Source organism: Onychomys torridus, chromosome 11, assembly GCF_903995425.1.
Source record: "Onychomys torridus chromosome 11, mOncTor1.1, whole genome shotgun sequence".
Taxonomy (NCBI): domain Eukaryota; kingdom Metazoa; phylum Chordata; class Mammalia; order Rodentia; family Cricetidae; genus Onychomys; species Onychomys torridus.
In genome coordinates this window covers 15,090,106-15,107,766 of record NC_050453.1, presented here as the reverse complement: position 1 = coordinate 15,107,766, position 17,661 = coordinate 15,090,106, and the positions used below count along the sequence as shown (strand labels likewise).

Below are 17,661 nucleotides of genomic sequence, written 5' to 3'. Positions count from 1 at the left end.
AGAGATGGACCCACCATTTCTAGAGTGTTTTTTAATAATAAGTCTTCAGCTTTAACCTCTCACGTTTTGTTAATCCAGTCTCCTAGAGAGCCATGAATCTCAAACTTACAGATCAGAAGCCCTACCTACGAAGGGCCTGAGATCTCCCATTCCTTGTGGCTAGATCCCAAGGCCTGCACACCCAGAAAACTATGTAGCAGCAACAGAGGCAAATATGAAAAAAAATACCTGGGTTAACTTGCTGAAAACTCAAGTCTATGGACCACATTTCGCCTGCCATTTCTTTCTTTTTTTTTTTTTTTTTTTTTTTTTTTTTTTTTTGAGCTGAGGATCGAACCCAGGGCCTTGCACTTGCTAGGCGAGCGCTCTACCACTGAGCTAAATCCCCAGCCCCTGGCCTGCCATTTCTTTGTAGTTTGCTTATTTCTTTTTATCCAGGTTTCTTAGAAAGGTGTGTGTGTGTGTGTGTGTGTGTGTGTGTGTGTGTGTGTGTGTTGTGTGTAAAACTCCCTCAAGATTCTGACTTTACAAAGGGAGCTGGGAAGGAGAGAAAGCTAGATCCCTGGCGTAAGGTTTTAGAGGTGAGTGGAAAGGATGCTATCGCAGCAGTAGGGCTTAGTATACCAGAAGGACGTGCATTGGTACACCATGAACAGGTGGACCCTGCCACCTCCGAGGACCAGTTTCCTCTCCAGCAGCAGCTCAGTGCAGCCCTGCCCACCTGATTCCACAGCATCTGTTTTCTCAAAAGCCTATGATATGTTCATTTCAACACTTAGAAAAAGATTCTGTCAAGATGCACCTTGCCTTGTGATCTTGGTGTGTCAGAGAGACGGGCAAGAGGTTTCTCTTTACTGCAGTAAGTGGACGTTTCTGATGGATGGAAATTAACACTAGCTTGTCCACCAGCAGCAGTATCATTTAGAGTTGGCCTGATGACATCAAAAGTGGTGAAAAGCATCTTTCAAGGGAGAAGCCCGGCTAAAGACTCTGACTTTCTACTCAGACAGGACTCCTGGCCACAGCATCCTTGGGGACAGAAAGACTTAAGCATCATAGAGGCAAAACCAACAGGTTCGGTTGAGTGGGTGTGGCCTTTAAAATCACCACAGAAGAGGTCCCTGCTGAGCCTGCTAGGAGCAAGGCCGTGAGAAAGGCCAGAGGGAAGCAAAAGGCCACTTCTAGCTGACCTCTGCTTTTGGGAACTTGCAGCCATGCGCAGGCAACTGGCTGGCTGGCAAAGGTAGGCTCTCTGGAGAATGCATAGGATGCCTGCTTTGCCAGACCGGCACGCTGCTGAGGGTGTCTCCTCGGTGTGCAGGGTCCACTGGTGGCAAGCAGTGGGGGGTGGAGGAGGGGCATGCAGTCAGAGATTGGGGTCTGGCGAGAAGAGATCCAGAAAGCTCTAGTTCTCTACCTCTACTCACCCTTAGGCACTATTTTGGGACAGCGATGCCGCTAGGGTGTGTCCAGACAGCCAGAGCCCGAAACAGACTTATTGGGGAGCGTTCTCCGCTTTCTTACAGACTCACTTCTGGCCACATGCAGTCCAAACCCACATGTGTGTAAACTAAATAATAAAATCATCCCCCCCGCCTTCCCTCAGTGTACAGCGGGGGTTCTGGCAAAAATGCAGGTACCGGGGAAAAAAGACTCTGGCTAAAGAGCTGTCACCCCTACAGGCTCCGCACCCTATGAAAGTATGACCTGGTACAGTATGTCTCCTAAACCTGTGTGCCTCCCCCACCCCCCGCCCCAGCTCAATCGACTGCTCAGACTCCCTGGGGCTTGGTCAAACCCAACCACAGCCATGAGTTCCTCCTGTCCTGCCTCTTTTCTTCCTGAAGTAGAGACGCGCTTGATAGGGAAGAAGAATCAAGATTCCACCGTAGCCTAGCCTGGAGCCAGGGAGCCGTCGGGTCCCTGCCTGAGATTCCAAGATTCTCCTCCAGGTTTATAGCTCTTCTCTACCTGGCCACTTTGCTTGCGCTTGCGGGTCAGAGACCCCAACGTGGCACCTCTCCTTCAGGATGCCCACTCCACAGGCATCAGCCACCTGCCAGAAGACCAGTGGTGGGAGCACAGCCTGAGGCCGGTGGGCACACCCACGGGCCCCTGCCCTGCTCACTTCCCAGCAGGCAGCCCAGGTCATAGGGGCCGCGGGGGTTACAAGGGTCACGGGTCGCCCCCTCCCCCCCACTTCTTACCCAAGCCCGGCACGAAAGTGTTGAGGAAGAGACAGATGACAGCCACCGGGAAGGGCATGTAGGGGATGGCGGCGCGCAAGGGGCCCTTCTTCTCGCGAACCTGCACGACCACCCCGCTGGACGACGACGCCCCCCGGGGATCAGCCGCTGCCACAGCCGCCGCCGCCGCCGCCGTCTCGGCGTCTTTGTGCAAAGGCTCCATGGCTGGACGCGCTCTCCAGGAACCCGACAGCCGCCCAGGACACGAGGGCAGGCAATAGCCGGCTGCCGGCTCTGGGCTGCGCGCTCCGCGCCCGGTTCAGGAGGCCAGCGCGCTCCGGGTGCAGCGAGGCGGGCGGAGAAGCCCGCCCTCCCGCGCTCCACGCCCCCACCCCGAGTGGAGGGCGGGAGGGGCAGCGTGACACTCGGTGACAGCGCTCCCTCGCCCCTCCCCTCCGGGCCCCTTCCCCCGCCCCCTCCACACCTCTCCCCTACATCATTCACCAGCAATGGAGACCCAGGCGAGCGAAGAAAGTGCGAGGAAAGCGCAAGGATGCTGGTGGTCCAGGTACCTGGAGGGATGGACGAGGCTCACCCTCCTACCACTAGTGAACTGAGAACCTCACTCAAGGTCCCCGAGAGCTGGGCGTGCACTAGATTGATCCAGTTGGAAAAACCTCAAGGTTCAGCCTCTCTTCTGGTGTGTGCATTTAATGCTAGGGAGATGGGGGACAGGGACGCGTGGAGCCTGAAATCTAGGAAGTCTTCAGCTCACTCTGCGTTTCGAGTCACGGAGCAAAAGCAACGTGTTTCAAATCACAGATGATGACAGGGCTGGCAGGGAGAGATGTAGCTTGCAGCTTTATAAACCCATGCATGTCTACAAGAGATGTTCCCTTCCCTCGCGCGCACACGCGCGCGCGCGCGCACACACACACACACACACACACACACACGCTGTCTCGCGTACAGATTCACGCAGAGAACTCTTGAGGGAGTGGGTAATGAGGGCCATGCCCTGACCGGTGTTGCGGGCCATTTGGGCGGTTTATGACAGACTACCTGGTGGTTAAAAACCAGTTGCGACCACAGCGCCTCCTGGTGTTGAAAATGCACCAGTGGGAATAAATGAAAGGACTTGGCAGCGTCCAAGTCAACAGATTCGTGTAGAATTCGGTCTTCCCAATAAGACTCTTCATCTACACCTTAAATAAGTAAATCGATGAAAAGTAATCTTCTCTAACTGGACATGGTGCTTCATGTCTGCAATCCCAGCCCTTTCGAGGTAGAGGCAGGAGGTGCTCTTCCTATCAAGTTCAAGACCAGCCTGAGCGAGACTACACTTCTAAATAGATACATAGGTTTAAAGTGTACTAGGTGAACTGCAGGATTATCAAGATTACAATGGTAGCACCATAGAGCCAGTGACAAATATAGTGGCTGGGATGTGGGAAGGTGCCGAAGGTGCTGTGACTGAGACCCTCTCCTATGGGGCCAGTTTTGGGGTGCCATCAACTACTAAGATGTCTCCAAGAAAGTGACACAAGATTTAATGACTAGAGGAAACTACTTGCAGATGTGTTTTATTTTAACATTTATCAAAACATCCTCTGCTGGGCACCATCCTGAACTCTTAGCCACATGTAATGCCTGCCTTAACTCTGTGAAGTATTACATATGACTCTGTTTTATAAGTGAAGCAAGTGGTCATAGAGAGATTAAGTAACTGCACATAGCCATCCATGAAAATGTGAATGCAGGGCATCTCCATCTAGAACCCTATGAGCACAAATGTCATTTCATCCAAAGATCCAGAAACTAACCTCCATTCTGTGAATACTCCTTCACAGAATATCTGGACCTGCTTTTAGGTCTCTCTACCATTATTAGTCCTGGGGAAAAAGAACCCAGAGAAGGAAATAGATTTTCATGTCCCCAGTTTCCTCTGGCTGTCTTCCTCATACCCAGGCAGAGTCATTGTGGGTGCCAACACACGGGAGCCTAGGGAAGCAGGGAGCATCCAGACATGCGGTAAAGCTGGGGACCTGGAGCGCTAAGGTGGACAGGAAGCTGCCTAATGCTGAAGGGCAGAGGAATGGGGACTTCATTCTTTTGTCTCAGAACCACTGACGTTGTAAGTAGGCATATGGCATCATGCGAGTTCCATGTATTCCTACTGTGCGAGCGACAAGTGGCCCTCAAATTGAGCAGCTTGACGTGGCTATTTTTCAAATGACCATACCCTATAGGGCGAACATAGCAGAGGCAGCTCCCCCACCCCACTCCATTGTGTCCAGATCTGTGCCCAGGCAACTCAAATGGCTGATGGCTGTAACTCCTGGGACCGTAAGATCCACTCCTAAAAATATTCTCAGGTCAGTGGCTTCAGTAAGAGAGCTTGAAAGCTGGATCCTCTGGGGTGGTCCTTCAGGTCACCTCCATTCAGTGTCCCTGTGACCTGGACTTTTTACAATAAAACATGGTAGCCAGTTTCTCAAATGGAACTTGTGAGAGGAGCCCTCCTGAGAATGGAGACTTCAGAACCACAAGAAGTACAACACCCTCTCCTCCAGAAGTCACACCGGTCCACAGAACTCTGCAGGGGACTCAACCACCTACCCAGACTTAAATACAGGGCAGCCCACCTCTTCTCGGAAGAACGAGGGCCCAGGCTTTAAAACTGGCATTATGACTGTGTCGGCCGGCAAGAGCACTCAGCCAGCAGTGAGAAGGATGGCTGGGGAGGATAAGGTTGGGTCACATGCCCACAAGGACTGAGGGTAGACTCTTCCTGACCTGTAAAGACAGAGAATGGGAGAGACAGTTCCCAAATGATATTAGGCAGAATTAGCTGGCAGGAAGGAGCTGCTGTGTTTGGGGGCACATTGGTCACGGTTCTCATTGCCATGATCAAATAACTGATGGAAAAGCAGCTACGGGGGAGGCTGTCTTTGGACTTGCAGTGTGAAGAGAAACCACCTGCAGTCCATCCTGGCAAAGGGAAGGCAGGAGGATCAGGAATCAGCTTGTTGCACTGTTTCGCTTCTAAGACTCGCTGGTAAATGATCCCCCCCAAAGCTTTTTCCTTAGGACCACACAATTCCACTTGCTCATTTCACTCTGCGTGACCCTGCCCTCTTTCCCACTCTCGTTGGCATCTCCCCAGCACCCCCTGATCCATCCCCCCAGCATTTAGCTTTCGCTCCTTTTCTATAACAAGCCAGCCTCACTTAGCCGATTACTTGCTGGCCTATTTAGCTCCTAATAAATCCATTAAGCTGTAATCAATCCTCCGAGCATCCTTATGATCAACTCTCTTGATTAAAGCTGGCAGTGGTTAAGTCTGAGGGTCTCTGTAATCACCGCTGAAAACCTGAACAATAAGTCAACTTGATTGGCAGGAGAAGAAAACAAAAACAAACCAATAGTTCATCTAGCCAGGTCCTGACCATGCCAGCTGCCTGCCATCCTTCTCCTCCACCCCAAAGGTTGAGGGTCAGGCTCCCAATAGCCTCAGAGGAAGCCATCTTCGAGGTGAGCAAGAAGCCTGCAGAATTCTAACCTCCTCGCTGGTGAGGATGTCCCTCTTCCAGATCTTGCCTGATCAGTTTCTCTCTATCCACTCCCTAGATCTCTTCCCTTCCACACAGATACAACTAGGGCAGGGCTTTCTGGAAGATGTCAGTCTCTGAACTGGTCTGGAAATTCCCTGGGACGCGGGAATTCCTGACAGAAGCCGAAGGGGACTGCAGGCTCCAGTGACCTGAGCGGGCGGGCATGTGTGAAGAGGGGTTGCTAGGAAGCATAGATGATGAGTACACCCCAGAAACAGAAGGTCGGGCTTGCTCTCCTCCCCCTCACCAAAGCACCAAGTGGAGAGGGAACAAGGACACTTTATGGAGACAGAGACGCCAACCATCCACCTCTTTCTGCTCTGAGCATCCTTAAGATCAAGCCTGGTTTCTACAGTTGTACCACCTGGAGCCCCAGATCCCCAGCCCATGGCTAGCAGAGGCTGGCCCATCCCAGACAATCAATGGACTGAATTTGCCTGCTCACCCTGGTGCCAACCAATACAACACCCTGATGTACCACAATTCACTGATGTCTTCTCAGAAGTAGCAGAACTGAAGACTTTCTCCAAACTGAGAAAAGACAGGGGAAGTAGGGAGGGAGGGAAGGAAAGAGACAGAGAGAGAAAGACAGACAGAGAGAGAGACAGAGACAGAGAGACAGAGAGAGACAGAGAGACAGAGACAGAGAGAGACAGAGAGACAGAGACAGAGAGAGAGACAGAGAGATTGGGGCCAGGAAGAAGGGACACAAAGACAGGGAGTCTTGCCTTTGACCTTGAAGGTCACCTTCTCCACACCCCAAGAGTGGTATGTTATCCAGTTTTCTACCACTGTAACAGAACCCTTGAGATAGTGAGTTTGTAAACAGGTTTATTTTGGCCCAGTCTGTGATCAATCCACCCTGACATTCCACCTCATGGTGGGAACCTGTGGTGGGCAGACTGGCTAAAAAGAACAGAGAGGGTGGAGTCTCACAGCCCTCTTTGAGAACATATCCCCAGTAACCTAACAACTCTTACTAGAGTCTGCCTCCTAAAGGTCCGCTACTTCCCCATAGTGCCAAGCTAGGGACCAAGCCTTTGGCACATGGGCGTTTAGGGAAGACTCTAAATCCAACAGACAGTGTGAGTCATGTGCAGTCATACTCATCATCATGGCATTTCATTAAACAAGCAGTATCCTACAAAACAAAGCAAGGAAGAGCTTGGCTGAGTGTTTGTTTGCCTGGCATGGCATAAAGCCAGGAGTTGACCCTAGTACCACATAAACCCAGCATGGTAGCATATATCCATAACCCCAGCACTTTCGAGGTTGAGGGAAGAGGATCGGGAGTTCAGGATTATCTTCTCCAATGTAGGGAGTCCGAGGCTTGCCGGATATCCCTGAAATCCTGTCTGCAAAGAAGAAAACAAAGAAAAGAAAGCCACGCAAAGCCAACTGAGACAACAGGGGCTGTTCTCTTCCTCATCCACAAGTCTCCGAGGATGGGGCAGCAGAGAACAGTGTCCTCTTAGTGAGCTGCTTTCGAGTCTGTCCCTGCAGATCCTGGCCTTTCAACCGCTAACCAGCATCCCTGACCAGCAGCTTGAGCTGCCCAGCTCAGCCTGCCAGCCCTTCTCCTGCTTCAGGAGGCGGCACACTGGCCCCAGCTGCTTTGGCACGGGTTGCGTGGTCCCCTGCTTCCTGTGATGACACATGGGGACATGAAGCTCTGTTATTCTGGCAGGCACCACAGACTGGTCCCTCTCAGCATCTAGTTCCTGGCGTAGGTTGATTTGTTTCTTTCTTAACCACCCGGCGGCACGTATGTCAGTACCTCTGAGGCTTGGTGAGGTGGGGGAGGGGTGCTGCTCTGCAGCAAAGGGAACCAGAACACCCAGAGGCAGCTCTTTCTACCCTGTCTCCAGCACCCTTAACACCACTCAGGACACTTGGGACAGCCTCAGGATTCCCAGGCATGGCTAGTCCCAATCATGACAATGTCCTGGACATGTACAGGGCACATGAGACCTACCACCAATGACAGGGTGGTCTGAGTCTGTAAGAGAGAGCATCACCCAGGTTTGGTGTCTTGACATTCCAGAGAGGAGAACCCTCCTCTGCCACTCACCAACTTTATAATCTTGGGCCCAAGCTTAGAAGCTCAGAGATTTAGCTTCTATATTTCCAAAATAGGGCAAATAGTAGTACCTGCCCCTAAAGCACACTGGAGGACTTCACATAAGCTGGACACCATGCTGGCCCCTAGGCAGTGTTCAGCTAGTGGGCCTATGACCATAATCACCATTAGTAACACTCTACAGAGGAGACAGGACAATTCCCTTAGGACCAGATATCCTCAAAACACCATCATACAAGTGCAGGTGATTTGCTGGGCCAGTCACCCTCTGGGGTGGCAGGAGGTGAAGAGATGGCCCTAAGACTACAAGAGATGGTCCTGTGGAGCAAAGCAGATGTTCTGAAGAGAGTAAGAGTGGCCTTCTGACACCCAAATACACCAGTTATTTGACTAACTAGTCACGGCCATCTCTGTCCACCACAGCCACTTCTTCAGGATAAGACCCCTGATGGGACTAACTCACTGGCCCCTTTGGGTGATTCAGTTCTTACTCCAGTTACTTCCACCTTGCCCAACAGCTAGGAGGAAACTGTGTTAGGGTAAGATGAAAAACTGAGTCTTCATTGCAATGAACTTTGCCATTAAAGCCATTTGGGCAAAAAGGTATGCTGTGAGACATACTGCAGCTACCATGGAGAGATTTTTTATACATTTTGTTGTTGTTTTCTTTGGGAGGTTACAAGGGCAGAGGGTGGATATGGAGGAATGAGGAGATGAATAGGATTTGGGTGTATGATGTGAAATTCACAAAGAATCATTAGGAAGTTAAGAAAGAAAGAAAAAGGAAGAAAGGAAGGAAGGGAGGGAGGGAGGAAAGGAAGGAAAGAAGGAAGGAAGGAAGGAAGGAAGGAAGGAAGGAAGAAAGAAAGAAAGAAAGAAAGAAAGAAAGAAAGAAAGAAAGAAAGAGCAAGCCTTAGATCACCACAGGGCCAATGGGTGTCTCTATTGCTGTGAAGAAATACCATGACCATGACAACTCTTATAAAGGAAAACATTTGATTGAGTGGCTTACAGTTTCAGAGGTTTAGTCCATTATCATCATGTCCAGACACGGCGGCATGCAGGCATACATGGTGTTAGAGAAGGAGCTGAGAGTTAATACACCTTGATCTGCATGCAACAGGACATGGTCTGAGACACTGGGCATGGCTTGAGCATATATGAGATCTCAAAGCCTGCTTCCACAGTGACACACTTCCTCCAACAATACCATACCTACTCCAACAAGACCATACCTCCTAATAGTGCCACTCCCTATGAGCTTATGGGGGCCAGTTATATTCAAACTACCACAATGGGTCAGGAGGGGAACAAAAGGTCACAGATGGCCAAGAAGAGTTAGGGCATTAGGTCTGGAGTCTCTACAACAGAGGTATAGAAAATATGCCCCAGGATGGCTCAGGACTCCCACATCCTAACATCTACACCCTGTATTACCTACTCTAAGCTGGACAGGTGCCTGTAACTTGTACAATATGGCAAAAGGAGGTATCACTGAGGTCCGAATCTACTCATTTGAATCCTTCTCAAGGAGACTTCCCTCGCTGGACCTGTCAATCAGATAGCTACCCTCAAAGAGAAGCTGGGAGCCTCTGAATCAGGGACTCTCTGAGGGACACACCATAGCCGTGTTGAGGTAGGGCACTGGTGGGTTTAGCAGCAAAACCAAGGTTCCTGGTGGTCCAGCTGTTCAGATACGAACTCAGTCAACAGCTGGAGGGGGCTTGGAAGTCGTCTCTTCCCAAAGAGGAATGCAGTGGCTGCTAACCCTTAGTGGCAACCCAGGAGACACCACGAAGGATAGAGTAAAAAACGTAGGAGATCCCCAGACACCAAGTTCAGGCTCTGAGCCTACAAAGCCATCCATAGGACAATCTGTGTCGCTTCCAGTGGCCGAATCGATGGCAGTAAGAACTGATATGGGACATCCTGGTACGTAGTAGGGCACAGAAGACAGGTGTACCTTAGCATGTGGCTTCTCACTGGGAGGTGTTCCTCCCATGGACCGGCATCAGCCCTGATCACTGCCCATCAGTTTCATTTCCAGGTGGATAGGATTGGATCTGCTGCCCTGGGACCACTTGCCTGACCTGAGACCAGACAGAGTTCTTCCTGAATCTCACTGCCAAGTACCCAAGGACCAGTAGGGCTCTGGAGAAGAGGGACCAGTCTGCTCACATAGACAGGGGCTGGCTGCTGGCACTGGATGGTATAGACTCTGGTCAGATCTACTGTAGGACTCCCCTCAGACTCCTAAGGAAGAGCTAACCCAGCATTGGTCTCCAGGCCTTTCAACACCTTTATTTGGATGGAACCCAGGGCCTCACACACACCAAGTTCTACCACAGCCATGCCCCGGCTTCTCTCACTACCACAGGTAGACCAGTGCCACCCTAGGTAGAAGCACCACACTCCCCAAGACCATACCAAGCCAAAGCACAGACTGAGGCCTGTGCCAAAACTGACTCAGGATCCACCCTACCTGCCCCTACTTACCTCAGCTGCCTTCCCCAGACACCAAAGGTGTATGGAGCTGTGACCCTAACCCCTGTGTGCTCACATACAGCAGTAGGCATGAGGACTGGCGGTGTTTTCCTAGGTGGAATCTCTAGGTGTCTTCTAAGTCATTGATAGTCAACCCTAGAATTCTCTCTTAAAATAAGCATACACAAAGACTCAAGTCATCAAAAACTCATGTTATCTCAAGAACACAAGGGTGGAGCTCTGTCAGACCAGATCCCTCAAGGAGGGGTGGGAGTTAGCCTTACCTCTGTCTCCTAACCAGTGATGGTAGCCTCTTGAGGGACTTGGTAGGGCCTGCCTGATTCTTGCAAGTTTGGACACTCCTGTTCAAGGCCAAGGAGGCCTTCTTGATTGCTTTTTGGCAAGACAGGAAGTCCCACCTTCTCACATCAATGCAGCTGTCAATAAGAGCTCAAAGGTAGCTCCCAACCCAAGGAAGCTAACTAAGACCCTAAGTCCTCCCCTCTGATCATTTCCCACCTGGAAGACTGCAATCCCTATGCTCAGCCCCTGGCAAGTGGTCTAACATGTGAATTTGCTGTCTGTGAGACAAATATTCTTGGCCTGCCAGGGAAGCTTAAAATAGACTTAGAGTTGAAAGGAAGCTTATCCATTATTTAGTTCAGCTCCCTTTGCAAGTGAGAATCCTCTGCACCCTCAAGAGGTGGTCTTCAAAACAAATAAAAAGAATCTTTTCAAGGAGTGAGATGATGCATTCATATTTCATTTTATTTCTTGAGATAGAGTCTTGCTAAGTCACAGCCCAAGCTGATCTTGAACTGATAATCCTCCTGCCTCAACTTCCTGAGTGATGGGATTGACACCATGCCTGGAAAGAGGTAGTCTTTGAATACTCAGCACGATGGGGGAACTCACTACCTCAGAAAGCAGATGTTTCCCTATTGGGTAGCTCTCATCATAGTCCTCACCCACCGCCCTATTGCCCTCACCCACTCTACCTCTGCAGCTTAAAGACCAGGAGGCTGTGCCAGGAAGGTCTGCTCCTCCCTTGCTCAGCTCTGAAGTGGACGATGTTGTACATGTAGTTAAACTGGTGCCCCAAGGGACCACATCTTTAGGTATCCATGCCCATCTCCTGGACTCTCAGGCTGGTCCTGTGACTTACTGTGGCCAACAGAACACTAGTAAACATTAGTTTTTTGTTTGTATGTTTTCAGAGTGGTTTCTTGAGGTTTGTTGGGGTTTGAGGTTTTTTGTTGTGGTGGTTTATTTGTTTGCTTACTGAGATGGTGTCACATTGTATATCTCTAACTGGCCTGGAACTTGCTATGTAGACAAAGCTGGCCTCAAACTCACAGAGTTATGCCTGCCTCTGCATCCTATGTTCTGGGATTAAAAGCATGTGCCACCATACTCAGTCCAAGCATTAGGTTTTAGACACACTTGCAAATTAGGGTTTACTTGCTTAGAAACTCCTACTGTGTTCAGTTGCTATACTCAAGGACTTTTTCATAGACCACCAAATGATTTAAGACAATGAGGAAAGAGGCCCCGAGGAGGACAGGTTGTGTGTCCCAACCTCTGATGACCTCCCAGCTAAAGACAGTCACTCACAGACCTGCCCTTCAACCCCAGCCAGACCACAGAACTACCTTAAATAATAAATCACTCTTTCAAGCTACTACAGGTTGGGATGGGATGGAGTGTAGTAGCAGGTAACTGAAAACTGTTCCTGGGAGTAGCTTCCTGGGATAATATGGGCATGATATTTTCATCCTGGGACAACCAGTTTGCAAAGAGCATAGAGCAACTGGCTCAGTGGGGAACTAAACACCACCTTAGGCACCCACTTAGAGCCCTGACACTCAGAACACAACTAGACAACGGAAAGTGAGGCAAAGCAGGGAGCCCTGGTTCAGAGACAGAGTAAGAAGATCTGCCTTGCCTTCAGCACCAGTAGAAGGATGCTTCACTTCCCGATCTTTGTCTTAGACCCATTGCTCTTTGTTTTGCTATCTGTCAGCAGTCACCTGGGTACATACCAAGTAGATGGAGCCCTGGGAACCACCTCAAAACTGCCTCTAAACTCAATGAAATCTCTAAGGTGCCAATGAGTCCAGTCTACCCTGTCTGGGGAAAGGCTGATCTGGAGAGAAGCAGAGCTGTGGGAACTGTTCTTCTGACTCTCCTCAAGGGGCAATCCATTCCTGAGGTGCCTTTTGCCCAGGATTCGTGGTCTGTAGGTAACCTTATTTCTGCCCAACTAAGCCTGGAACAGGGATGCCCCCTTGAGAAGCCAAGTTCATGACTGCCCATGAAGGGGCCTCCTGCAACCATGGCCCCTGCAGAGTTGTAGCAGTTCTTCCCAGAATCCCCAGGGAGCATGGGCCCCAACCCCACCCTGCCCTCCTCAGCCTTGGCCTTCTTTTGTGGGGAGACTCTTCCAACTCCATCCTAGGTAGATGCTGCCCAGCACAGCTCAATCCAAAGGAAGTGAGTTCATACTCTCAGAGTAAGCCAGACACAGAGAGAAGATTCCCTCCCCATCTTCCCACTCCTCCCTGCCAGAGATGCTGGTTGGGGACCACTCTTCCATACCTCCGCTAGACCCTCTCCCACCCACCGTGGGAGAAGAGATGACCCTGGGAAGCATGCAGCCTGGGGTCACACCAGCCCCCGAGGAGGCAGCAAGAGGTGACTAGGGTCAGTCAGGTCCACCAAAGAGCCCCCCACTAGCTAGGGGTGTGACGATGGGAGCTTAGTGGTGATACCAAAAGACGGAAATGGGTCAAATGGGTTACACTCAGGAGACGGATGACTAAAAGCCGTTCACCGGGATCTACTGAGGATGCTAACAAACTAATTCATTGTTTTGACAGCTAGCATGTAAAAGAGAAAATTAAGCAACAGAAAGAAGCCACTTTGGTCAAGAGTAAAAACAAACAGCAAATCCCAGAAGAGTTTGGTCTGGACTGAGCCCAAAGTGTGGACAGAAAAGCAAAGCTCTCTACTGATGCTCCGGGGATGGGAGTGGGGGTGCCCTCACCCTGAGCATGGTGACAGCAGGGGGTCCTAGGCTCAGGTCCTCCTGATAAAATGTTTCTGCTGTAAAACACCCAGTGATTTGGGATGGGATAGCAGAGCAGAATGTTCCAGAAAGCCTCTGAGGCATTTTCTCAGAGTTCAATAAAGTAGCTTGCACACTGGGGAGTGGGGAAGTTGGGGGGGGGGACACACAGATGCACAGACACACGGACACACCAAGTTACTGGGCGCATTCTGGGTCGCCTTCCAGGAGAGTCGATCACAGAAAGTTGTGGGCTTTGCATTCAACCTCAGAATCTGGAAGAGGGAAGTCAGGGCCGACTGCTGGAAAACTGGGGGACCTGCCGGAGCAGGAAAGTTGAGGCTAAGGCCCTGGGCTCCATCTCCAGGGGGGAATGAATGAAAGAAAACAGGAGGAGGAAGCACAGAAAGGAGATTCTGACCCTGACATTTTTTTTTAAAGGTTGAATACTCCTGATCTAAAACTTCCAAATACCTCAAAATCTAAAATGTTTTAGCACCATCATGACATTACATGTGGAAAATATCATGTCTGACTTAATAAGCCAGTCAAAACAGGTGCACTAAAAATATTGTACAAAATTAACTGCAAGTTCTGTGTCTGTGTGTGTGTGTCTGTGTATGTGTGTGTGTGTGTCTGTGTGTGTGTGTATGTGTATGTGTGTGTGTGTCTGTGTGTATGTGTGTGTATGTGTGTGTGTATGTGTATGTGTGTGTGTGTCTGTGTGTGTATGTGTCTGTATGTGTGTGTGTGTGTCTGTGTGTGTGTCTGTGTCTGTGTGTGTATAAGGTGTACTTGAGACAGATGTGGCTTTTATGGTTACATTAGGGTTCCAAGCTATCTCATTATGTATATACAAATATCCCCCCCCAAAAAAAAAAAACCAAATCTGCAACACCCTCACATTTGGAATAGGAATGCTCAACCTGTGTGGGTGAAATCCTGCAGTGCCTAAAGACATCCATTCCAGAGTCGGACCACATCTGTCTGAATCCCAGCCCCGCCAGTCAAGTGGCCGTGTGACGTTGGTCAAGTGACTTGTGTACCCACTTCCTGTCTATAAAATAATATAAAGAGGGAAAGGTGGCTGAGCATCCTAAGAATGGCAGGCATCTACAGAGGGCATGCCAGGCCATGAAGGTCCAAGATGGCGGCTTCCCTTGTCCTACTCTGGCTGTGGAGCTCCAAAGCAGTAGAAACTACTAAACGCCTGAAAGCATCCCTAGCAGTCTCATCTCTGAACTCTCCTCTCCTGGAGAATAAACCAAACCACTGGTCCTCAGAGAGGCTTTGTGCTAGACGTTTCCTCGGTCGGCCGGACAACCTGTGAAATGGATATTACTTGTCATAGGCCGCCTAGAGCAAGAGCCAGCAGATGAAGGTGATTTAGACTAAACACTCATTGTTCCTGGCCCAGAGGACCCCAGGGACCCTCACCTCTCCACTGGCCTCCAAGGCCAAAATGTCTCCAAGGGCACCTCCCAGTTGCCTTGCAAACGTACCTGAGGGGGCAGGGTAACCCAAAGACTGGACAAAGTGACTCCTTCCTTCAAGTTCAAACCTCCCATACAGAGAAGCCCAAAGGGTAACCACCTGCTGCCCTTTGAGTGTGAGGCTCAGTCTATGAGCCCTGAGCTGGTGGCTGTGACCAGCTTGACCTCATTTATCTTCACAGTTCTCTTGTCTATGAGGCTCCCAGCCTACCCATCCCGGGCTTGCCTCTGGAGTTAACAGCTAGCATGACAGGAAGTCATGGGAAAGGAAAGGGGAGGGGGCGCAGGGAGGCAAGTCCGGCACAGCAAAACTGATGTGGGCCTCAGTAGCCACCCAGCGAGCCTGCTCCAATAATGAAGGACAGCCGTGCCATGTACTAGCCTGAACTATCTACCTTTTTGTCCTAGCTGGGCCTTCATTCAAGGACAGCCTTTGACAGCATCTGGAGATCCAAGAGGAAGGGCAGAGACTCCCAAGAGACATTCCAAAGAGACAGGAGGAGAGAGGGCAGAGTGTGGTCTGAGCTTGCCAGAAGCCAGGCTGGTAAAGTGAGAGAGCTGGAGAGCGTCTGAGGAGAAAATGAGAGGATGGAGAAGGGACAGGAGGGAAGAGCCACAGGGAAAGGGTTAACTGGGGGAGAAGTGAGGTGGAGATACAAATAAACACCCTGTTTAGAACAACTTCCTCGTGCTGGGTGAGCCTCAATTCAGGTGAGGACACTGAGGGAAAAAAGCCTGTTCTCAGCTACAAAGCTGAGCTCTAGCCCGGAGGAATATGGCAGAGAAGAAACACTCAAAAAACTATCTCTCAGAGACTTCTCTCAGAACGAAGAGGCTGGAACACCTGCCCTAGAGCTCAAGGGACTTCAAAAGTGGGTCAGCATCTCAGTATGATGGGACAGACCTACCCAACCTCTCCCCTCTACAGAAAAGCATGGCTCATCTGATACAAGGGACGGGGGTGGAAAGGGACGTGCAGCCCTGTTCCTCTGATAATGGAAGAGAACATGGAGAGGGTGCCTCATATGTGATGTGTGGGGCAGATTGGACCTGGCCCTGAGAGCCAGGCTGCCCCCTGCCCCAGGCCTTGGTCATGGTCACCATGGAAACCTTACTGTAAAGGACCAAATGACCTCAGATTTTGCCTTTCATCTCTCAGAATGGATTTTGAAATGCAGACAGTGGCTGCTGGACTCTATTTCAGTAGCAGCTGAGCAGCACATGGGTCCTAAGGACTGTGCTGGAGTGCCACCGGCTCTCCCAAATAGACGATAAGGCATCTCTCTGAGCTGCCATTCACCCCTGGTTGGCCACACCCCCTATTGGTCCACTGTGACCTGGTAGTAATACTTTAACAATAGTGTTGAACAGTGGAAGACACCAGGTGCTTGGCCAGGCACCAGAGATACAAAGAGACCCTGACTCAAGAACACAGACAAGTCGGGGAAATGCATAAATCATGATGGTGGAACCTATCACTGGCTTCACCTGCCTTGATTTCAGTTCCCAGTGGTTATCCTGCCTGAATGCTTTCCTTTGGGAACTCAAGAATCAAGAAGGCTGCTGGAGATGTGTTCATAACAGAGACAGACAATACCATCCCTAGGACTGGAGGGGTTAGGTCAGGAATGGAAGAGAAGGCAAGAAACATCCCACCACCTCAAAATCCCGGCATCTGGGGTCCCAGAACCTTGCAGTCCCAGCATCTGGGGACCCAGAACCTTGCAGTCCCAGCATCCTGGGGTCCCAGCACTTTGAGTTTTCAGCTCCTTGGGCTCCCATTACCTTGGAACTGGCAAGGCTCCATGAGACACTAAGGAAAAGTGCTCTTCTCTCTACCCAGATCCCCTTGCAATGAAGAACAGTATTTACTTCTGTCCCACCTTGCCTGGTTGACCTCTCAGGTCCGTTGGGAGAGCAGGAGTATCCCACAGATTGCAGAACCAACCCCTAGCTCTGCATCATACCAGTCTCAAGTGAGGTGGACACTGATTTACAACAGGACAAGGGGTCAAGCAAATGCTCAGATGTAAAGGTATCATTATAGCCTACTGAAATCATAGGAACCAAATGATAAGAACTCCCCACCACACTAGAGATGCAGAGCCAGGGGTCGGGGGTTGGGGTGGGGCATCCATCAGGTCCCTTCCTGCTGTGATGAATGACAAGCATCCAGAAGGTAAACTGGAGGATGCTCCAAAGCTCCTCCTTAGGGAGAGCTAGGCTAAGAAGCGCTTGCTTGCCTCCTCCCCCAATCCACATCCCAGCTGATAACCTTGTTGGCCCTCTCGACCTCCTTCACCTCTGTAGAGTCAGGTTCTTCAAAGCGGGGTGCAACACTCACTGACTTCCTATCTTCCCCAACCAGAAGGCCTAGGTTGAACCCCAACTCTTAACACTATGTGCTGTGTGCCCTTGAGTGCCTTGCTCAGCCTCTCTGAGCCTCTTTTGTAAGGAAAGTGTGGTAATTTGAATTAGAATGGCCCCTATAGTCTCATATATTTGCATGCTAAATCTCCTGTACATGGACAGTTTGAGAAGGAATAGAAGGATTAGAAGGTATGGCCTTGTCGGTGGAAGTGTGTCACTAGGGATAGGTTCTGAGGTTTCAAAAATCCTTGTCAGCACCCACCCACCCCCCACCCCCCCACCCCCGCACCTGTAGACCAGGATGTAGCTCTCAGCTACTTCTCCAGGACCATGCCTGCCTGCATGCTGTGATGTTCCTGTCATGATG

At 50.5% G+C, this 17,661-nt stretch overlaps 1 protein-coding gene across 2 annotated transcripts in view; it reads right to left on the bottom strand.

Annotated features, from left to right (window-relative positions):
• The window catches only part of Stum (stum, mechanosensory transduction mediator homolog), a 54,576-nt gene extending 51,963 nt beyond the window's left edge, over positions 1 to 2,613 (bottom strand). Inside the window, exon 1 of one of the 2 annotated variants that reach the window (XM_036202195.1) lies at positions 2,208 to 2,613. In XM_036202195.1, coding sequence (XP_036058088.1) covers positions 2,208 to 2,409 — 202 coding nt within the window. In that variant the 5' untranslated portion in view covers positions 2,410 to 2,613. The remainder of the gene's footprint in view (positions 1 to 2,207) is intronic. The other variant, XM_036202194.1, reaches the window with a different exon arrangement.
• Between the last annotated feature and the right edge of the window lie 15,048 nt (positions 2,614 to 17,661).